At 36.9% G+C, this 24,170-nt stretch overlaps 1 protein-coding gene and 1 long non-coding RNA gene across 2 annotated transcripts in view; one reads left to right on the top strand and one right to left on the bottom strand.

Annotated features, from left to right (window-relative positions):
* Window positions 1–21,194, bottom strand: part of LOC127413676 (uncharacterized) — a 32,959-nt gene extending 11,765 nt beyond the window's left edge. The window contains exon 1 of the long non-coding RNA XR_007892623.1: window positions 20,245–21,194. This is a non-coding gene — a long non-coding RNA (uncharacterized LOC127413676). The remainder of the gene's footprint in view (window positions 1–20,244) is intronic.
* Window positions 1–23,333, top strand: LOC127413675 (adenylosuccinate synthetase isozyme 2-like). The gene is made up of 13 exons (XM_051650994.1): window positions 1–226; window positions 8,586–8,688; window positions 9,607–9,675; window positions 9,773–9,823; window positions 10,536–10,602; window positions 15,592–15,699; window positions 15,894–15,975; window positions 16,217–16,343; window positions 16,956–17,110; window positions 18,200–18,324; window positions 18,435–18,532; window positions 18,625–18,774; window positions 21,220–23,333. Exons 1-13 carry the CDS (start codon window positions 53–55, stop codon window positions 21,270–21,272), a joined length of 1,362 nt encoding a protein of 453 aa, XP_051506954.1. The 5' UTR covers window positions 1–52; the 3' UTR covers window positions 21,273–23,333.
* Window positions 23,334–24,170: the final 837 nt, after the last annotated feature.

The following is a 24,170-nucleotide window of genomic DNA, read 5'->3' on the forward strand; positions in this document are numbered from 1 at the left end:
TGTAGGAAGAGTGTGTCGGAGTTGCGGGCAGAGAGAGAGCAGAGAGGCGGTCATGTCAGAAAGCGGGAATGCACAGTCGCAGGACGGAGGATCGACAAGCTGGTTGACGACCCCAGATGTGGGCAATAGAGTGACCGTGGTCCTCGGAGCTCAGTGGGGCGATGAAGGGAAAGGAAAGGTGGTGGACGTGCTGGCCCAGGACGCAGATATTGTCTGCCGATGTCAGGTAGTTTTTATGATCACTATATGACACTTATCTCGCCAGATCCTCCTTTGGCGTGCATCTGTTCACTTTACCCTGCTTGCTCTTAGTATTACTCTGCTAAAGTTAGATAACATTCAAGCTTGTACAGGACGAGGAACCTGCAAGCTTATGGGTTAGTGCTAGATGACATTCATGGAAATGGACGAGCATATTTGGCAATATTTCCTGTGGATTGTGTGGTTGTTTTGACGATGCCGCGTCTACATGGTAACATTGGCAACAACACAATGATTGTAAACATGCATTCTCATATCAGGACTTTGTCTGTACATATATATTAAAGGCTGATCAGTCAGCTTCCTACGTTGGCAGTAGTAGTTTTACATTTTATTTGTATGCGTAATTTCTTTTAAGGACTTGTTTTCTGGGTAGTTTGTTGTTTGAAGCAGTTAGCCGATGTGTTATTAAAGCGGAAATGCACGCGCCCACACAACAACGCATTTACTATAAGCGACGCGACAAATTAACGATGGTGTGTCGATTGACGTTGATTAAAATACATTGACTATAATAGGGTCTCTCCACTTTCTGGCAGTGTCGCTAGCAGTGTATACGGTTGCTAATGTCACCTTGACCAAATTATGTAGTATTGAAACCAACTTGATGTCTGACAGGCCGGTGGCCTTGATGTGTAGCTTTGAAATGTAATAGATATCATTTAGTACAACAGTATGTCGGAAATATATGTGGGGTTTATGAAAAGTGTAAAAACAGTTTCTGTTTGCAGTGCACTGCAGAACTTTGTTCAAATTAAGGTTTGATATTTATATAAGGATTACAGTCAAAGCAGTGTTGTAATTGTTAATAATTAAAACAATGTTTTATATACTTACATTAAGTTACAGCAACTTGTTTTGCTATATTCATCGTTTTACTGTTATATGCACTGTATACGCAGTCATGCACCTCTTTTAAACAGTCATGGAAAACCTGGAATTGTCAGGGAATTTTAAAGTTGCGTTTTCTAAGGCTTGAAATTAATGAAATAATAAAAGACATGGACATTTCTACACTATATATATATATACAATACTGTGCAAAAGTTTTAGTCACACAAGATGTTTCACAAAAGCATTTGTCTTAAGATGGTTATTTATATCTTCAGCTTTCAAGTGTCAATAGGAAATATAAATGTTAGACTCCCAAACATTACTTTGGAAAAGATTAGTATAGAAGAACAGGGAGCCCTGCAACAGATGTCATGGCCCCCACAGAGATCCCCACTGAACATCGTGTCAGTCTGAAATTACATAAAGAGACAGAAGCAATTGAGACAGCTTAAATAGATCTGTGGTGAACTCTCCAAGAAGCTTGGAACATCCTATCTGCCAACAACCAAGAAAAACTGTGTCCAGGTGTAAGTAGGAGAATTGGTGCTGTTTTGAAGGCAAAGGTGGTGACACTGAGTATTGATTTAGCTTTTTTATGTTTACTGGACTTTGTATGACATTAAGTGATACATGAAAACTATTTATGTCATTATTTTTGAAGACATCCTTACTATGCAACATTTTTCACAAGTGCCTAAAACTTTTGCACAGTACTATATATATAGAGAGAGAGAGAGAGAGATTTTGAATCTATACCTATATCTTTACCTCAGGTTTGTCGAGAATGACTAAAAAACTGGTAAATTGTTGTAGTATGCTTCCAACTGTTGTGTTTTCATGTCTCATGCTAGAGAGTACTCTACGCCGCCCCCCCCCGCTCCCCGTCACTATGCATGGTATTGATAACAGGTTCACATTGCGAGGATTCTCTACCAGGAAGTTTGTATCTACCAAGGTTGTGACTGCATTAAAACAAGTCCCTCAGTGCTTCACTATGCAGACTTTTGTGTGTATGTGTTGCTCATTTGGATGGGACAGAAAGCAAATAGTGTTGGGCTTTTTATAAAAAGTGCTGCACTCAGCAGCCTGACTGGTTTTCCTTACGGACAGATGGAACAGAAAAAGAGACCATCGTGCTGTTCCATGTCACACCAATTTTACATGTCAGGCCAGAACCCAGAAGATCAAACATCAGGCTGTGCTAAGTTTGGGTAAAAATCTTCTGTGGAATGGATTTATATGTATTTAAATGTGTTAAACTGAGCACAAGAATGAAGGACCTTCTGTTGCTTTGGGAGACAAGTTGTCTCTCAACTCTCTAACAAAAACTGTTTAGGTTCCTGCTATATTCCAGCTATGATATATTTTATGGGTGGTATAGATTCTCAAATTATTAGTCATAAATTAGTCATAAATGTCAAGCATGTCTAAATCCATAGGATCAACTTTACAATTCTGTCTCTATGGAAAATTCTTTACTGCAGTGCTGTGGTGTTAATTGCCTACTGGGCAGCTATTTGATTAGCAGTGGGTCCAAGCATGTTGCTTGCTGATAGTTAACCTGACATTTTAAAACACAATGTTGATAAATGAAGTCTAACAAAATTATGTGGTTACAGGAAGTGTTGTATGAATACATTTGATCAGTTGTATAAAACTGTAAAAAAGTCATATTTGTTATTTATTACAAATATTTCAGGTTAAATACAAGTTAAGTTTGATTGACAGCATGTCACAGATGCTGTTGATCAAGCTTAACTTGTATTATTCAACAGACAATAATAAGTTTGACTCATTCTACGTTTGTAAAACAAACATAATTGTGTGTACAGTAATGCATTTACAGTGGAATGTACTAATGTTATCTGTGCAAAGTTATATGAAATCAAAAACTCAGGTAAACCATGTCACTTTTGCATGATGCACACAACAAGGTTACCAGAAAGGGACTGTAAACCCTGGGACTTTTGCATGATACATGCAAGAATAAAAGGGACTGTTTACATCCACCCACTAAAATTACTATGGTAACATATTACCAGACATCCATCCTTCTAGAAAAGTAGTCTTACTAAAATGGACAATTTTATAGCTAAAATAAAATTTTGTACAAAAGTCTCAACTTCAGAACTTTTTCTGCGTTAAACCCTTCGGAATGCCTTGCAGCATAGACTTCCATTGTAAGTGCATTACTGTAAATGTGTTTTTTTGTTTGTTTATACAAACTGAGGGACAATTCAAAATTATTCTCTGTGACAGCATGTAAATATTAGGGCTGCAACGGTACATGTATCCACGCCTAACCGAACGAATGCAGGGCCTTCGGTATGATACACACAGTCACATGAACGGTTATATATCTTAGCACACGTGGAACCAATATTAAAACAACATATAACGAACAACACAAACCGCGTAGAACTAAAGTGAAAAAAGATTGCGGAGCAATACGGGACCACACAGAACCAAAACTTAACAGAACTTAGCGCCATATGGTACACTAGAAACTGCAGCTCAGATAAATGCATGTGAAGTTTATACTAGCTAGCTCGCTATTTTTCCCAACTGTGATTGAACTAAACAAAACATAAATATGTTGGACTTAAATAAGCCAGAGATTGAAGACCCACTGCTGTCTCTAAAATAGGGTTGCAGCGGTATACCGGTTTCACGGTATACCACGGTATGAAAATTGACGGTTTTCATATCATGTACATTTGCTTATCTAGGGTATTAACAAAAAAATGCAACCGGACGGAGAATCTCACCTGCGCGTGCACATCTCCTTTCCTCCTCGACTGCCTGTCAGACTTGTCAACTTGCACCACACACACACACATGCAGTGGAGAAAATGTCAGAGAGAAGTGAGGCGAGGGGGTCTGACATAAGTGAGTGTGTGTGTGTGAGTTAAAGCAGTGTTTCTCAACTGGCGGGTCACAGGTCTATTCGGACTGGGTCACGGACAGCAGGGAAAGAACAATGCCATGGTTCTCCCATTGAAGATATTTTTATTGGCCGCCCAAGTGATAGCCTGTTTAGGACTGCCGAGGCAGATTTAATGATAATCTCGCAATCAGTTAAAGGCTTCTCATCTGCACTTTCACACGAGTGTAACGGAACCAGCTCGCACTAATGATCTGCTCTGATCTCTGACGCGCGCGTGCAATCAGGCTTCCCTAGATATTGCGGAGCGCAGACCTCAAAACTGATGTGACCAATTTCAATTCTAGTGAGACTTCTCTAGTTTAAAGCGTTACGGAGGAAGTCAAGTCGAACCTCTCAAACAGTAGGCAGCCCTGACATGCCAAACAGCACTGAGGAAAAGAGCAACACTGTGCTATTTGCTAATTTTTTTTTTTTTTCATTATACATCATCACCTTTACAAAATTGTTTCACGATTTTACATGAGTAAAAGTAACTGTTATATTTTGACAAAATGTAATAGTTTCTTATGAAATAATCTAAAGGTAGAATCTGTTAGACCTCATTTTATATCAACAGTGGCATTTTTCAAGATGTGTTTCAGCTAGTACTTATTTTTTCATAAATATTATAATTTGTTATTATTACTGTTATTTAAGACTAGCTACACTGACCTAACCATGGTAATGAGGAGCCTTTCCTCCTGTGTAATATGTATTTTCTATTTGAATTATGTTTGAAATTAGGAACAGACGGGATAATAATGGGCTCATATAAGTAACTGTGCTCTTCAGTTTTTAAAAGGGGGGAGAGAAAACCTCCTGTCGCTTTTGTTGTTGACGTAAACAACAAAAATAATGTCACTTGTTGCATGTCCTTGTACTTGAAAACCATGAACAAAACTATGTAACATAAAAGGAAATGCGACCCAGGATACATTAAATACAGGTTAAGTTTTTACTATGGTGGGACGCCACTTGATTTCCAGTGTAAAACCAGTTGAGAACCACTGAGTTAAAGGTACAGACAGGAGCAGTCTGGCTGCGCTGTTGCGCACCTACAGTATATGTTAATTATTAATAATCATTGGACATTACTTTAAAAGCTCACACAGCTGATGTTATTTTTCATTTAGTAGTTAATTTAACATGCTGTGCTAACATGTAAACTAACATGCTTTAGTTATATGACATGTTATAGTTACATGCTATTTTTTTATCATGTTTATAATTTGGATTATTATTATTATTCTGTTAGCTTTCTTATTCTATTTATTGTATTTATTTTCAAAAGGGAGACTTTTTTTACACATACATCCATTTAAAAAAATGGTTTCAAGTTTCAGTTATTTTAAAGCATTTGTTCAACTCCTTTAAGGGTCATTGCAGCTGATAATAATAATTCTGTAATACCGTATTCCGTTATACCGTGAAACCGTGATATTTTCTGAGTACCGTGAAAAAACCGTGATATTTATCGTACCGTGAAAATCTCATACCATTGCAACTCTACTCTAAAATCTGTTGTTTAGGAGCATTATGGTTTGCAGTAAACTACAGTAATACTGGGCAACGAATAGTGAACAGGACAAAGGCTGTGTGTCGGCTCAGTTTAACCGAAGTCGGGTATGTCATAAGCACATCTAACATGATGACTCATTTGTGGTGACATCGTCCACATGTCTCTTGAGCTTATTGGAGCAAATCATAAACAACCTGCGCAAGTTAGTCTCGCCACGGCATTCAAGCAACCTCGTGCTGCAAGCTCAGACAGAGCTAAAGCGATAACAAATGCCATAGGAGTAATATTTCAACAGTAGGGAACCAATGCTAACAGATCTGCCCTCTCCTCTGATAATGTGGATATTCTGATTCCCTCAAATAAAACTTGAAAATTGAGTGGTAAGTACAAGTGATGAGCTAAAAGGCAAAAGACACAGAAATCTGCACTGCTAATGTCTTAATTTTGTTACAATTATTATAATTACACTTTTTTTTTAACTTTTATTATTATTTATGTTTTTATACAATGTGCATGTAAGAGGCGCTTAAGTTTTGTATTGTAATTACGTTGAAGAAATATGCATAGTGCAGTCATGTATAAATGAGCCTTCACAATAAGAATTGTTGCCCATCAGCCACTGTGTTTTTAAAATAAATAATTTAAAGAAAGATTATTTGTTTTCCCTGCTGTACAGAAACCAAACCATGACCCCAAAACCATTGCAGCCCTAGTAAATATATATACAGTATAAAGAATGCAACATTAATTAATCGGGAATATTTCTTTGTAAACAGTAGCCAGAATTTAAGACATGCATTTTATAAAATGCAAATAAAACTTATTAAATACAAAAAAAATTATAACATCTGTCTTACATTTCAAATGTACACACACACACACACACACACACACATACACACACACACACACACACAGTCTTTTTGGTTTATTTCTGAGAAACCATCAAAACCAAACTAACATCTCAACATCATATAACCTCACCATGCATAAAACACTTAAAATGTTCAGGTAAACTAATTTATTAAACAAGTGTAGTACATTTTCAACAACTTTTATAATGCAAAGGAACGCCTGTTGTGCTGTGTTTTGTTTTTGTGGGTGATAAAGTGGTAACTCCCCTATTAATCCCTGTATAGGAGGCCTTTGCCCTGGTTCCTCCTCAAACAGACGCTGCAGCAGATCACTCACACTAGCCACTTTTAGCCTGCCAGGTTTGGAATATGGGACATATTCCAACACTGCCTGACACTTCAATCCAGAGACAGCCACAAGAGCAAAAGTGACAAACATCGTATGAAAATGTATTTCCAGGTTATTGACTCGGCTCTGTCGTACAGTTAGTTTGTTGTGGTTCCATGATTGTCAAAGTTTCACTCAAACAAACAGGACTTTCCTATAGAAACTACGTTCTGTAACGTATGTATTGAATACGGATACTAATTTCAACTTGAAATCTAGATGGACGCTGTTTACGTTCTTAATACATGTTCCTTGTTTTAATGTGCATGATTCATCAGTGCAGGTTATTCCAAGGAAAAAACCTTTCCATTTTGGCTGACATCACCAAGCCCTCTTCTTTCTTTAACCCCTCCTCTCCAACCACCTGTCATATAGAGTTCATTTTTCACGATCCAATCAATTCCTAATGAATATAATTAAGCCCCGGCCTGCATCTTTTGGAATATCCTAGCAGTTTCACTCTGAAATTTGTGAAATTCTAGAATTGGAATGGGTTGTGAAAGCCATTTTTATGTTGATTATTTCAAGTGCATTCTGTTGCATAAAAGACTAAACTACTTCAGGTAACTTTTAAGTCAGTTGTATTACCCTTAATACAATTAAGAGCAGATCCTTAGCACTGTATTGTAATAATTTAGCTACTTATTTTTTTGTATATTTTTATAATGCCTTATAAATGTAAATGTGTAATGTATTAACTTTATTATCTCTAGGGCCACCAATAATGTAATGAAAACCATACCAAATGTCATTTGCATCCATGTTTCCCAAGTGTCTTGAGTGTCAGCATGTTGCATAGGCAGTGTGATATTTTAATTCAACCTGTGCTTAAACTTCTAAGGTTGGTCCGTTTGACTCAAAAGCAACCTTGTAATAAGAGCCCATAGTAGTAACACTAGAGTGCCTCCTACAACAGCTTTGGTCACCATGTGTATGGGAACATCGTAAATGGCTCTAAAAAGGAGCGACATCTAGAGCTGTCCATGAGGTCAGAGCTGGTTGAGACCATGTTGAAAGCCGACACATGTGAGGAGGACTCTTGGTGATTCTTAAGGATTCTAGCTGTTGCTGTGCCAAGTGTGTTTTGTAGACTATGTATACACTGCTGTATGTGCCAGCAAGAAAGGAATAAAGTTTGCATTCTGAATGTAATTTCTCAGAAAAATAAATGGGCAATTTATCACAAAAATAGCAATATAAAGGGTGACAAATGTGTGGCAAATGTGATTTCATTGCAAGAGTCAGTCTCCTGAAAAATGTTTCAGAAGTCCTCAAGATTGAATTCAAGGTAGAAGTATTTCCTCTACAGTAGAACAGATGGTTAAATGTATGTGTGCTCTGTAGTAAGCTAATGTGATCCTTATAACTTGTATAAATGAGCAGGGATCGAGCTTTTTCACTTTAAACCCACACCCAGTAACCAAAATGTTTAGATGCTTCAAATTTTTAGAGTTTAACATCTCACAAATATTCATGTCTGTTACATTCTATAGTAATGATTCATGTTAGTTCAGCTCCACTGAATATTGTCTTGAAGCCATTGTGGTTTCACTTAAAGTTACTTGAAATGAATTGGGTGCTAGTTGTATTATTTTTGCATTGAAGGTAAAAATTAAAGCTTGGAAGTTTTTTTTATAGCTCCTGAAAAATGTGCAAGACAAGGATACACCATCAAACTACACTATCTGTTCTTTCAACATCAGAAAGATTTGTGATTCATTCTCAAGGAATAAAAGCAGGCTTATAGTCATTGGACTTTTGATATTCAGTTCAATATTCTTTATGTTACTCTTCTCACTGCAGGGAGGCAATAATGCAGGACACACAGTTGTGGTTGATTCAGTGGAATACGACTTCCACCTTCTACCCAGTGGAATTATCAACCACAAGATTACTGCCTTTATCGGTAAGTATGCCAATGTGTGTTTGGAGTAGAATATTTTATGTGAGTTGTGCACACTCTCATGCAACCAGTGCCACAATACATCTTTATTGGCGATTTGGTTCTTGCTTTTTGGACACCTTACTTTATTGCTACAGTGCAGTTAGAGTGCCTGGATGCTGGCCGGCCAATTAGACTAATAATAAAGCAGAGTGCAATCTATGCCATTCATTTGCAGAGATCCAATTTTGCTAATGGCCATAACTGTGTTCTGCTGTTCTAAGTCATATGTCAGCACTGCAGGGATTAGTATGATCTACAGGAAATGCTTGATGTTCATAGTAAAGAGCTCTTTACCACTTAAAGGGATAGTTCCAACCGGAAATGAAAATGATGTCATCATTTACTCAAACTCATGCTGTTTCAAATCTGTGTAACTTTTTTTTATGGAACACCAGAGGAGAAACTTAGAAGAAGGATTGAGCTGCTCCCTTCCATGTTATGAAAGTTGAAGGGGACAAGGGGCCGTCAAGCTTCAAAATGGACAAAAAGCATTATAAACGTAGTATAAGAGACATGTGCACTATATTTCAAGTCTTCTGAAGCCTTAAAAATATTGGTTAACAGCTATGATGGTCACCATTCACTTTTATTCTATGAAGAAAAGAGCAGCTTAGACATTCTGCTATAAGTTAATTATCTTTGTGTTCCATGTAAGAAAGAAAGTCATAGATGTTTTGAAAGAGAAATGAGGGTGAGTAAATGATGACAGAATTTTCATTTTGAGGCAAACTAACCGTTTAATTCTTTTACACTCCGATTGTGTAGGTTTCAGAGATCTTCACTGATCTTCACTCAACCATTCCATTGCAGTTTACACTGGGAATTTACACTTAGTTCATAATGAGACGTAATGACTGATGATTCCTCATTTGATTGCAGGCAATGGTGTAGTCATTCACCTGCCGGGCCTTTTTGAGGAGGCTGAGAAGAATATGCGTAAAGGAAAAGGTTTGTTTAAGTATTTGTCTGTTTGTGCCCTTGGGCAGTGTGTTGACATTCAGTGAGATTCATTAACAGGAGTCTAATGGTGTGTGTAATCTCACAGGTCTGGAAGGCTGGGAAACAAGGCTCATCATCTCTGACCGTGCGCACATTGGTAGGCTGACAACTCCTGTGAGATATCAACACTATGCTGATTTGATTAAATATCTGATGTATTCATATCCCAGAATTCAAATAACAGCTTTAAACACTGTTAAAATCTGTTTAGTAGGGGTGTAAACTGTAAACAATTTGATATGATTAGTGCGTGCAATGGAAAATCTTCCATTGACCATGAAACTAATTTGCAAATATTTTCTTTCGGAGAAGGCAAACTGTCACTTTTTGATGCAGAGCCAAGGCCTAAAACCTAATTTAACTTTATCACCATTCTTTTCCTGCCTTGCAAGCATTGCTATTTCCTTCAGGAATTGCAAATCTAGTTAGAGATTATACACTAGTATTGAATTGCTCAATGCTAATCAATGCTTTAAAATGTCATCCAGTGCATCAATGCAGGTTTCCACCCCTACTGCTTTGTGTTTTAGTTCTTTGCTGTTATTTAGTTATTTTTAAACTTAGTAGAGTAGCATATCAGAAGCCATTGAAATGAGTGGTATGTCATTAATTATGCCTTTAGTCCATTGTTGTAATTGTAGATTCTCAGCAGGGGTCATTTTAATGAATGGACACTGGGATTAATTGTAGGCAAAACAAGTATTGTTATGGTAACCTGTTTTGGCATGTTGAGTTCCTAGCACTGAGAGATGAGTTCCAGCACAGTAGCGCTCTGTCTCACTGTAATGTATACGCTCTCCTGCCTCCAGTGTTTGATTTTCATCAAGCTGTGGATGGAGTCCAGGAACAGGAGAGGCAAAAGAAAGCTGGCATAAAGTAAAACCCTGCATAATGCACATGCATACATCACGCTAGCAACATGTTATGAATTCATAACAAAGGAACAAAATGCTTTTCAGAGATGTACGTCTGTGACATGTAATGGGGGGGGGGCTTTTCTAACGTCTGGTTGATTTTTAGTGACCGTTTTTTTACACTGGCTTTATAATGGACAAATGTGATGTTCTAGAATGGGGGAGTAGAGGGATGTTCCCATCTCAGAATCCTCTATTCATCCCAGAATTGTCCTGAACAGGGGTCTCAAACTCAAATTAATTTAGGGGTCACTAGTTAGGTAGGTTCTCCATTGGGAGTGTTTTTACAGCCCTGAATTTTACCTATATACACTTAGGCTGTTGCATGGACAGACCTTTTCCGAGTTGAGCTGGTGCTTGATTAGTGGTCTGATGACAGCTGAGATTGTATTCCTTGATATCTGCAATATTCTGTTGGAGATCAAGCAGAAAGCAGTTCCATTAAAAGACCAGAACAATCACCAGCTGGCTTTGATTTAACAAGTCATTTCAATATTTAAAGGATAGCAATACATCCACACACGATATACGTAGAAACAAATATATTTTTATTTCAGTAATTACGGCAAACAAAAGTGGCTGGAGTAACTGTGCGGCATTTCAAAAATGGAAATGGGGCGTCTGTCAATTGAAGGCGTGGTGCATGCGTCCGCTAGTCTACAGTTGCGCATTTACATTTGTGTATTAATTTAGGCCTTTAAAAAATGAAAGTGAATGGAGGCCGTCAATCCCTGACATACCTCCTTTTGTGTTTCATGGAAATAACATGAGGGTAAGTAAATGATGACATGATCTTTAGGGGTGGGTAAAAATGTTGATTTTCTGATGCATCGCAATCTTCACTTAAATGACCCTGTTATCAATACTTAAATCCCAAGATTGAATTCACTCATCAGTAATTGTGTCTTATAGTGGCTAATAAGTTCAACCGCGAGTGTTATATCATATGGGGGGGGGTGCGCAGGTTTCTGCGTACTTTAAATCCGACAGCTCAAACTCTGGAAACTCCACAGACACTGAGAATCATTCAGGTTGTATGAGATGACAGAGCAGAGCACTAAGCTACTGTGAAGCACGCAGCACATGTAAACTACATATTTATATAATTAAATCACAGCATTTGCGCTTTAACTCAGCTTTATTTTTATCACATTTAAAACAACAGAGTTGACCAAAGTGCTTCACAGTAATAATATTTAAAACATAACACATTTCAAAATTACCACATACACAAACTACAGTAATATATAACACAAAATACAAACACTCCAAAACTGTGTCCTGCATTTCATTTGTCAGACTCAAAGGACAGTGTAAACAGATGAGATTTCAGATGTGACTTAAAAGTCTTCAATGATCACACTGGGCTGTGCTGCGAACTGTTTATCCAGGAATGTGAAACTTCCAGCAAAGAACACGCATCATAATAAAAGCACGATTCAAAATAAAAGCTAGATGCTTGAAACTGAAGGAATTAAAAAATGTAATAAAAATATATTACAACTTTATAGTACAATGTAATATTCTCTGTAATAATAATAACAATAATCAATTTATCACAAGCAAGACAGCTGTTGAATAAAGGTTTGGCAAAAAAAAAATATTTAAAAATGCAATGACATGTTAAAAAGTTATATTTTCACTTATTAAAAGTTTTAAGAATTACAACTTTGATTACATTTTTAAATTTGTTTTACATTTTAAATGTAATGATTAAATTAAATTAAACTTTAAAACATGTTCTGGAAAATAATAATAATTTTTAAACTATAATTATTAAAATTAACTAAACTTATGTGTTCAATAGTACATTATCATATTAGGATATTTTTGCTGTGGTATCGAGAACCATGAAATGTCACTATTTTATTTAAGGATAGTGATCATATGAAGCCACTTAGCGTCACATAGCTGTTTGGCTCCTTTTTAAATCATAATGAAAACAGAAATCACCCAAATGGCCCTGATCAAAAGTTGACATACCCTTGAATGTTTGGCCTTGTTAGAGATACACAAGGTGAGATACACACAGGTTTAAATGGCAATCAAAGGTTAATTTCCCACACCTGTGGCTTTTTAAATTGCAATTATTGTCTGTGTATAAATAGTCAATGAGTTTGTTAGCTCTCACGTGGATGCACTGTCAAAAGACCTGCGTAACAAGGTAATGGAACTTTATAAAGAAGGAAAAGGATATAAAAAGATATCCAAAGCCTTAAATGCCAGTCAGTACTGTTCAATCACTTATTAAGAAGTGGAAAATTCGGGGATCTCTTGATACCAAGCCAAGGTCAGGTAGACCAAGAAAGATTTCAGCCACAACTGCCAGAAGAATTGTTCGGGATACAAAGAAAAACCCACAGGTAACCTCAGGAGAAATACAGACTGCTCTGGAAAAAGATGGTGTGGTTGTTTCAAGGAGCACAATACGACGATAGTTGACCAAAAATGAGTTGCTTGGTCGAGTTGCCAGAAAGAAGCCTTACTGCGCCAATGCCACAAAAAAGCCCGGTTACAATATGCCCGACAACACCTTGACACACCTCACAGCTTCTGGCACACTGTAATTTGGAGTGACGAGACCAAAATAGAGCTTTATGGTCACAACCATAAGCGCTATGTTTGGAGAGTGGTCAACCAGGCCTATAGTGAAAAGAATACCATCCTCACTGTGAAACATGGTGTGGCTCATTGATGTTTTGGTGGTGTGTGAGCTCTAAAGGCACGGGGAATCTTGTGAAAATTGATGGCAAGATGAATGCAGCATATTATCAGAAAATAATGGCAGACAATTTGCATTCTTCTGCACGAAAGCTGCACATGGGACGCTCTTGGACTTTCCAACATGACAATGACCCTAAGCACAAGGCCAAGTTGACCCTCCAGTGATTACAGCAGAGATCTCAAACATGTGGTTCTTGCAAGATGACCAAAGAATTTGCATGACCTGGAGGCATTTTGCCAAGACGAATGGGCAGCTATACCACCTGCAAGAATTTGGGGCCTCACAGACAACTATTACAAAAGACTGCACACTGTCATTGATGCTAAAGGGGGCAATACACAGTATAAAGAACTAAGGGTATGCAGACTTTTGAACAGGGGTCATTTAATTTTTTTCTTTGTTGCCATGTTTTGTTTTATGATTGTGCCATTCTGTTATAACCTACAGTTGAAAATGAATCCCATAAGAAATAAAAGAAATGTGTTTTGCCTGCTCACTCATGTTTTCTTTAAAAATGGTACATTTATTACCAATTCTCCAAGGGTATGCAAACTTTTGAGCACAACTGTGTATGTATATATATATACATATATACACACACACACACACACATACACACACACACACACACTGGTGGTCGAAAGTTTGGAATAATGTACAGATTTTGCTCTTATGGAAAGTAATTCACCAAAGTGGTGTAATAACGTGAAAAATAACTTACAGTTTGAAACAAATGTTCAGAACTTCTTAAACTACTTCAAAGAGTTCTCATCAAAAAATCCTCCACGTGCAGCAATGACAGTTTTGCAGATCCTTGGCATTCTAGCTGTCAGTTTGTCCAGATACTCAGGTGACATTTCACCCCACGCTTCCTGTAGCACTTGCCATAGATGTGGCTGTCTTGGAATGCCCAATTCCCACTACTTAATAGGTCCTCGTGGTGGCGCGGTTACTTACCTCAATCTGGGTGGCGGAGGACAAGTCTCAGTTGCCTCCACTTCTGAGACTGTCAGTCCGTGCATCTTATCACATGGCTCGTTGTGCATGACACTGCGGAGACGCCGCATGTTGAGGCTCATGCTACTCTCCGCGATCCACGCACAACTTACCACGCGCCCCATTGAGGGCGAGAACCACTAAACCTGACCACGAGGAGGTTACCCCATGTGACTCTACCCTCCATAGCAACCGGGCCAATTTGGTTGCTTAGGAGACCTGGCTCGAGTCACTCAGCACACCCTGGATTCGAACTTGCAACTCCAGGGGTGATAGTCAGCGTCAATTCTCGTTGAGCTACCCAGGCCCCCCTGCATTTACTAATGTTAATGAATCTAACTGTATTGTACAGTGATAATAAAATATAACTAAATTTATACTAAAATGAAGCAAAATGACCCACAAATGTGTTAATGTTGAAAGTTGTTCAAAATAACTAACATGATTTTTCAGCTTTTGAAGGAATAAGGTCCCATTTTCCACATATGTGGACATCATGTTTATCAGAGCACTGACGTGCGAAAAATTTATAGAATTTTTAAAGAGGCATATCAAACGAAACTAGAGACGCTACTCTATACAACCAAACAGGTTTCAGTCAAAAAACATAAAGAGGTTTCTTATCAGAGGCACTTTTTTGTTGGCTGTAGAAGTGCTTCATGGAAATCAACGTCATGCTGTTTTCACGTGATGCGGTGTGGCAGAAGTTTAACCCTTAAATGACAGTGTAGAGTGTTGTGAATAGTATTCAGTCAGTTTAAATTAATTTAAATTATGCGTTGCATATAGCGAAGCCAAAATACAACGTCCACACATTTGGATGTGGGGTCACGCGAGGTTTAATAAGGCTCTGTGTTAACATATTTTCTCAAAGAACATCAAACGTTTACCTGAAGTGATTTATCCAGACGTGTTGTTGATACTGAGCGTCTACACGAGAGGCGATGAAATTGTATCGTAGTTTAGATGCTCACAATTATTTCCTCAGCGGAGAGATCGTGAATATTGGATTGCTTCTATTATAATCAATGATTTCATTTTTTGTGTTCCTAATTTGTAAGTCATTTTGTCTAAATGTTGTCTGCGAGCCAGTAGTTTGAGACTCCTGTTCTAGAGTATACTCATAAACCCGACATGGAGAGAAAATTCGACCATATTCTTAATATTTTTTTCAACTAACCCAAGGTGTATGAAATCACACCTCACCCTTGCCTCTGCTTCTCTAACTAGTTTAGGAACAACGAAAAAGGGTATTGGGCCAGTATACTCTGCAAAAGCTGCTCGCAGTGGCCTGAGGATATGCGACCTCCTGGCTGATTTCCAGGAGTTCTCAGACAGGTGAGGGTGTGCTCAACTGTACATCTGTTATACTCATTCATGCCACACTCAATAGGCTGTGTGTGAAGCCACACCCTTTGTAATAACTGTTTCTAATCCACATGATACAATACCAGATACAGTGAAACTGCAGATGATCATGCTGCAAACTGTTTCACGGTGCCATCTGAGCATTCTCATGTCCCTTCTAACAGATATAAAAATTTGGCCTCACAGTACAAGTCAATGTACCCTTCACTGGAAATTGATGTTGATGGTGAACTTGAGAAACTCAAGGTGAGCTGTCTAGATGTGGTCATTTCAGATTATACCTTGTAGATCAAGACATTTAGTGATGGTCAGTTTGTGTAGATTAGGATTACAAGATTGTATAGGATTTTTATGAGATTTTAAGAGTTTAAAAAAGGGAGGGATTTAATGTAAAGGAGGTTTATGCACCCTAAGTGACTGGCCACAGAAATAAGAATGTGAATAGTTTTAAAAGGGATTTTCTTAACTAGTTGGTTTTCTTTGTCAGTTGTATGTAGATAAGATAAAGCCCATGGTGAGAGATGGAGTCTTCTTTATGTATGAAGCTCTACACGGCCTTCCCAAAAAAATTTTGGTGGAAGGTGCCAATGCTGCATTGCTGGACATCGACTTTGGTGAGTAATGTATACAGTGATACAGATAGTACATTCCATTCCCTAAAGTGTTATGTAAGAATAGGATATGTGCTAACCAGCTGACGCCCATTGTAAACTTCTGGGAAAGTCTTCCACTATTATTGAACTCTTGGGAGGTATCGGGCTGTTAGATTTGGAAGATACAGTTGCAGTCATGCATGGTCTACCATTTGACTATGTTGTTTTGTTTTTGTTTTATTTATTTATGTAGTTTTTTGGTTTTGTGCCATTTGTTAAAAATAAATTACACTTTGTATTTTTTTTTTCATGTTTTATTTGATAAACTTGTGTAAAGAAATAAAAGCAAAACCACAAAAAAAAAAATCAGAGATGTTGATTTAATTTTTTTTATTTTTTATATGAGACATTTATACATTTTAAGCAGTTGTTGATAAACCTCTAACTCTTTGTAAATAGATTAAGACTTTGAGAGATTCAGGGCCTATTACTGTATATTATAAAAATAATATAATTGGCATTACATTATTGTACATGTACATATATTATGCATATTATATAAAGTTTAACTGACACTGCAGACACCCAGCCCTTACATGATGCTGTTTTTTTTTTTTTTTTTTTTTTTTTCAGGCACGTATCCCTTTGTGACCTCATCAAACTGCACAGTTGGAGGGGTGTGTACGGGTCTGGGCATGCCGCCTCAGAACGTTGGCGATGTGTATGGAGTTGTCAAGGCCTACACCACGAGAGTTGGGATCGGGGCTTTCCCCACTGAACAGAACAACGTGAGCTGCTCACTGCCTAACTTCCTCTATGTTTCCACACAATGTTCGGATACTTAATGAGGTCTTGCTAGTATTTACTTTCTGGTGCAATCAAGAGTGTTTAGCATAACCCTGACTTCTGTTTAGTCGGGTTAAGGTTATTGATGGATTTAATTAAGAAAAATGAGGGCAAAGGAACAGAGGAGTCAGCAGTCAGTCACGCTAAATGACAACAATGAATATCCTGTGTTTGTGATATTTGATATGATCTACCGTTACAGTGATATAATACAGTATGTGATAATAATAAATGCTTAATTAAGTCAGTAATTTATCACACTAAATTACATCAATAAATATCCTATGTTTATGATGTTATATCCGGTTCCTTATGAGCTTCCATTACAGTGAAATAATACAGTATGAGCTTATAATAAATACCTAATAACCTGAAAATATCAGGGAATTGACTTTGTGATTTCTCAGTCTGGAAAAGTTAATAAAATCAATGAAAAAGTCATGGAAAATTCTAAAGTCAATATAATTTTTTTCTAGTTCCTTGTCAATTCTTCCAGTAGTGGTTCTAGCTTGTATGGCGCCCTGGGCGAAACCCGCTTCAACACGACCCCCCCCCCGCAAGATGCCGCCCTGGGCAACTGCCCATGTCGCCCAAGCCTAAATCCGCTTCTGAATTCTTCTAGTTAAAACAATTTGAACAGATGTAAATTGCTCTTTGTGAGTGCAATCTTTTATAAAATGATTACTTATCAAGTAATCACAAACAACAGGAAAAGTAATGGAAATTCATTGGTCAAAAGGTGTATCCAAATGAGTGAAGTACTTGATATTGCCTCTTACACTTTTTATTCAGTTTCGAAATGGCTCCATCTAGTGGGGAGAAAGGGTTATTGTGCAATAGTTTTGAAGAATCTATTGACAATTTGTCAAATAATTGTACAGTTTATGAATACAGGGGGTCATTTGTAGCACATGCCGTTTGCACATAGCTTAACGACATGTCTTTTATTGTCAATATTCAAGTACATACACATAAACACCGGTCATTAAAGTACTGTTCATTAGTCATATCGCACTTGTGTATATGTTTAGGAAACTGGAGAGCTCTTGCAGACAAGAGGCAAGGAAGTGGGCGTGACTACAGGTCGCAAAAGGAGATGTGGTTGGCTGGATCTGGTGCTTATCAGATATGCCCACATGATTAATGGCTTCACAGCGTGAGTGTTCAGCTATGTCTCCCTTTGTTTTATAACATCTTGAATTTGTGTCCTTCTAAAACTGCGCAAATGCTGTTGTCTTACATGCATCCTTCTATGTGTCTCTTTAGCTTAGCTCTCACCAAACTGGACATTTTAGATGTGTTTCCTGAGATCAAAGTTGGTGTGGCATACAAAGTAGATGGTGAAGCCATCCCCCATTTCCCAGGTAAGCAGCACCTTTCACATATCATATATAGTTTTGATAAAAAAAAAAATTTAAAAAAATGGCAGTTTAACAATATCATATATGTTTCACAGCAAACCAAGAGGTGTTACAGAAGGTTGAAGTCCAATATGAAACTCTGCCTGGCTGGAATACAGACATATCTGCTGCCAGGACCTTTGAAGAACTTCCAGAAAATGCAAAGAAATATGTGCGCTACATTGAAGAACACTTGGGTGTGCCTGGTAAGGCTTTTAAACTATCATTCTTATCATTCTGAACTCATTTAAAGTGCAGAGGGGTTGATTCATTATCATTACTTTCAGAGGTGATATGCACCTATTTATTTATTTATACTATATATGATATAAAATATTTAACATATTTTACCATAATAAAAATAAATACAAATTTAAATATGAAATGTTATATTTATCTACATAATACTATTTTATATTGAACACATTTAAAAATATATTTAATATAAAGAATTTGATATATTATAATAATATAGAATATTTATTTATATAATACTATATATAATATTTAAAATATTTTGTATAATTTATAATATAATTAAAATACATATTATAATATAGAATATTTATATAATACTATATATAATATTTAACACATTTTATTATAATATAAAATATTGAAACTAGTAAACTTTATATATTATTAAGGGGATACTTGGACATTATTGATGCAAGTGTACGGCCGTATTGTCTAGTGGTACAGTTTTTGTATAGTGCGAATGGGGACCATGCTTAACATTGAAGTTTTTAAATAAACCAAACAAAATTGCTCCAGAACTTGACAACCAGTGTTAAACATGTATTCATTGTATGAAAAAGGGTAGCTGTGAAATTTTGTTTTATGGGAGAAAGTTGAAATGTGTTACATTGTTACATGTGTATCTTGAAATAATTTGTACAATGTGTTTTACGATGATACACGGTAACACTTTACAATAAGGTTCCATTCCTTAACATTAGTTAATGGCTGGTATCATTAACAAACAATGAACAACTTTTTTTTTTTACTGCATTTATTAATCTTTGTAAATGTTAGTTAATAAAAATACAATTGTCCATTGTTGATTCATGTTAGTTCATAGTGCATTAACTAATGTTAACTAATACAAATTTTGATTTTAAAAATGTAGCAGTATAAATTAACATTAACCAAGATTAATAAATGCTTTAAAAGTATTGTTCATTGTTATTTCATGTTAAAGGTGCTGTAAGCGATTTTAGCATTCTGAATCTTTCACGTGACTGAGCTGTTGAAATAGCCACGCCCCTCATTCCAAACCCCTGCTTTTCAAAGATAATTTTGAGACCAAAACAGAGCAAAAGAGTAGCATTGTTTGTTCCTGTGGCTGTCAAATTCAACAGTGGCACAATAACACCATCAACTGACAAACAGAATTCAGAATTCGCCAGAATTCAGAGACTTGCTTAAAAGACAGAGAGAACGGAGTAAAACCAGAGTGAACATTGGTGTCCCATTTACAAGGTGGAGGACACACACACCACAAATGATGAGATTGCTCTGGCAAATGAGAGCGCCAATAACGAGATCACCGTGCAAGTTGCTAAAACACCGCCGCCTCCACCCGTCAACAACAGTGATCTCGCCTAGGGTGACAGAATGGTCAGAAATGGCGCTGTCATTTCAATTACTAATAGTTACCAGAAGAACCATCCTACCTCTTGTGCTAGATCCCCCACACACCCAGCTGCTGTTCAATCCGGTGATGTTATCGGATGTGCCGATTCCTCTGCCACGCTTTCTGTCCAGTGTATGTATGTTATAGTGGTCTTGTTTGTTACGACGTTAAACATTTATCAGCTTTTATTTAGTATTGCCTATTTGTTCACAGGGAATCAGAGAGTGCGAAAGGGCATGATGTGTCTAAGGGGGAAGTATAGGTCTTTGCGGAACAATCTCAGTGTAGTAATCAGTGGGCATTTCCAAACCAGGATGGGCGTTTCTGAACTATCAATGAAAGTAGGGAATCTCAATGTAGTACAAGTAATTATATCTACAGGCCAGAGACCTCTAAATGGGGGCAGAATGTCCAAAAAGAGGGCGGAGTTACTCCAAAAGCAGACGGGGTTGCGCCAACTCCAAAAGGGGGGTGTCACTTCCACTCACGGTTAAGGTTAGGGAAAGGGTTATGTAAGGGGCTTCCTATATCTTCAGTGGTGGTTTAGAGCAACCACCCCTTTTTGGAGCAATACCTGCAGCTATATCCTTCTCATGTAATAGGCAAATCGTGTGAAGCGTTGAAAAATGCCCATCCCGGTTTGAAAACCCCCACTGATTGGAAAACACCTATTTTTGTTCTGCAGAGACACAATTCTCCTAAGGGGTGTTGGCTAAGGTTGTTTGAAAACATACTTGATCTTTGTAATTCCGTTTGGTGCCACTAGTAGCGCAGAACTTACACACTTCACCTTTAACTAACGGAACCTTATTGTAAAGGGTTTCCAGGCAGATACACGTATATTTTTGGGAAGTTGCATTTGAATTCCACTTGGCTCAAAAATCTAAGGGGACATGGACATGATGCTTCTGGTTTATTTACGTGTAATATATAGTATTGTTATGTTTAGTGAACCATTGATCAGATTAAAATCAATGTTGCCGGGTATTAATGACTTCATCTATCTTTGCCTTAGTTAAATGGATTGGTGTTGGGAAGTCACGGGAATCAATGATCCAGCTCTTTTAAGAGGCTGCTTGGCCTGCGTGTTGCACTGGCTGAATGCTCTGGACTCATCAGGACCTCACAAGGTCTGTGCCAGGGACAGGAAGTTGCAACACATCACTCCTCTCCAACTTGACTGCAGTTTCTCCGTGGCAAGAAGGTTGGACATTCTTTTGTCACACTGATATCATTAATTAATCTTTATTCAAAAAGGGGCCTTCAACTTACTAGTATCCATTGGTCTGTGTTGTCTTTGTTCCTTATGAAAAGCTTAGATACTTGTTTTTGCCATCATTGATCTGATTGTCAGCTGTTTTTTCTCCTCTGGTATTTCAAACTATATTAAGCTCAGTATCTCCATCTTGAGTCCGTAAGCTGTATATGTGCTACTACTTTAAACAGTCAGGCATCAGAAGTGATGTATATTGTATTGTTAGGTTTTTCACACAGTATGGATAAAATGATTAATTATACTTGTTATATATATATTTTTTTCTTTTATTGTACAAGATTCAACTGTTATGCAATGTGTACTACCACATTTTGTCCTTGTTTTAAATGGACTGTAGATTGAATTGTTCAAGTCAACTTAATTTAAAAGTACAGTTTTAAAATACGGTTGAAATATTTCTTTACCAGATGCTTAAAATCTAACGATTTGACTTCTGTAATTCAAAATTCTTTGATTCGGAATAAGAAATATGAGTAATACCATCTCAAATTGTAATACAATAACATTACATTTTATTGACATATGTTATCGAAACATTATAATCTTCCTTTTAAAGGTACGGAAACATACAAGGTTGTTTCCATAGACTTTAAGCATGTAATATTGTACATTTTAGATAAAATGGCAGAGTCCTCTAATTTCTATCAACTCAGATTAAGTTGTGAGGATAAAGCCGGTGAAAACGAGATATTTGCCTTTCATTATGGATTGTCAAAGTATACTAAAGATCCTTAAGATATTTAAGTGCATTTATAAACCAACATGGAAGGCTACCTCAGGACATATTACTCACTGTTTAGCCAGTGAAAAGCACTGATGCTTGAATGTTGCAGGCACTTTTTCCCCTCTGTGGTTGCTAGTTGCTGCTGCTGTAGGAGGTCAGGTATTTTGATGACTTCCAGTAGTTCATTTACAAAACCTTTACATTTTTAGAGATGATCCAAGCAATCGAATGTACCATAATAATTACTACAGCGTATTTTAATAGAGCTGTCATGTTTGAAACTCTGGCCCATTTTGCATTTGCTTCTTTATTCTGTTTTGTCACACCTTCAATACTGCACCTTCCAATAAATAACCAATATAGGAAAAAGTGTGCCTTGTTAAAAACAAAAGAACCATGAAACTTGAAAACTAGTGGTCTGATTGATCTTTTACAGATTTTAATTGAGAAACCTCAATATTTTACCTTTTTAAGGGCATTATTGTCGTGTCCATGTATCCAAAGAGGTATCTTAACTTTTAAAGGGATGCTGTGATATAAAGATCCTTTGTAAATGACCCAGAATGGTAATTTTTTTTTTTTTTTTTTTTTTTTTTTTTTACTGAAAGAAACCTGTTTATTTCAGATTTATGATGAAATGCATTTTCTGTTTTACTTTTTACTCATACCTGCTGAAGAAAGTATGTATTCTGTTTTTTTTTTTTTTTAGCATCATCTATTACATGTCACAAAATTCTTCTGAACAAAAGAAACCTAGTCAGTACTAAAGTGCAAGAATAGCCTTAGGACAGGTGCAACATTCAGTCCCATTTTTGGCAAATATAACTGTATGTTTGAGCAAAGTAAACCCGTTCTGCAAATCTTTGCTCTGAATTCAGTATTGTGTTCTGCTGATTGGGTTTTTATGTATGTAAACAGAATACAAAGCCATATTCCCTTGATCTGTTGTTACTGTGTTGTTGATTACACTTTGCTGGTGGTGGATACTGATGTCTCTGCATGTTCATCTAGTGGAATTTGCACAACAGTTCACTCACTTTGTAATTTAAAAATACTGGGAATTATCTTGGATGGGTGGCAGACATCTGTCATGATGCTCCAATTAATAAAATAATATGGTGATTAAGCATTTTCCTTTTTGTGTTTGTTCAGTTTTAAGCTGTATTTTGTGGCATTATCTACTAACAATGTATCAGTACTAACGACAAAGCTGTTTTTATAGATATAGCCTATTTATTTACACTACACTGAAACCGCCAGAAGAAGCCCCACTGCTATGGGAATTTGATGTTTAATACTTTGCCACCAGGGGGAGACATTCACCTTTTAATAGACACAGAATCGTACCGGTTCACCGCAAGCCTTGTTCTTTCACAGACTGTGATGACGCGTTTCCGTCTTATATATCAGGGTAAATCTCGCAATTTGTATTTTATTTTTTTATTTTTATTTTTATATTATACATTTAAAAACAATTGAGTGTAAATTTATAACATTATTCTTTGTGTTATATTACCCTGGAATTAGTTTTAAAAAATGAATTACCACAGCTGTGAGGTGGTATCGATTACAGCTGCTGAGAGAGTGACAGTAAATTTGGCATCTTCTCCCAGTCTTAATTCACCGCTCTCTTTATTTTTATTTATTTTATTTTTTTCTGGAAAGTCATTCAAATGTAATAGTGGATTTTTTCTTTTGGTCTTGGAGCAAATGGGGAAGTGAAAAAAATATTTGCTGTGACGTCCCATTCACTGCCATTCACCGCTGTCGAAGTTTACCCTGCAAACGTTTACTTCCGTGTTCTAAAACCCGGAGTGTGAAAAAGGTCAATACTGTGAGTTTTAATTGGATAAACACAGGGCTCTGTATTTCCGTTTGACAATAACAAGTGCTGGTTCTATGGTACACAATTATTTTCAGCAAAATATGCAAAAAAAAGTGTATTATTTTATTTTTTCTTAATTTG

Source organism: Myxocyprinus asiaticus, chromosome 23, assembly GCF_019703515.2.
Source record: "Myxocyprinus asiaticus isolate MX2 ecotype Aquarium Trade chromosome 23, UBuf_Myxa_2, whole genome shotgun sequence".
NCBI classification, from domain to species: domain Eukaryota; kingdom Metazoa; phylum Chordata; class Actinopteri; order Cypriniformes; family Catostomidae; genus Myxocyprinus; species Myxocyprinus asiaticus.

Excerpts from the sequence above, each read along its gene's own strand:
- LOC127413675 (XM_051650994.1), top strand. The coding sequence starts at position 53 with ATGTCAGAAAGCGGGAATGCACAGTCGCAGGACGGAGGATCGACAAGC. Across the intron at positions 9,676-9,772 it reads GAATATGCGTAAAGGAAAAG|GTCTGGAAGGCTGGGAAACA; the intron begins GTTTGTTTAAGT and ends GTAATCTCACAG. Across the intron at positions 18,775-21,219 it reads AGAACACTTGGGTGTGCCTG|TTAAATGGATTGGTGTTGGG; the intron begins GTAAGGCTTTTA and ends TCTTTGCCTTAG.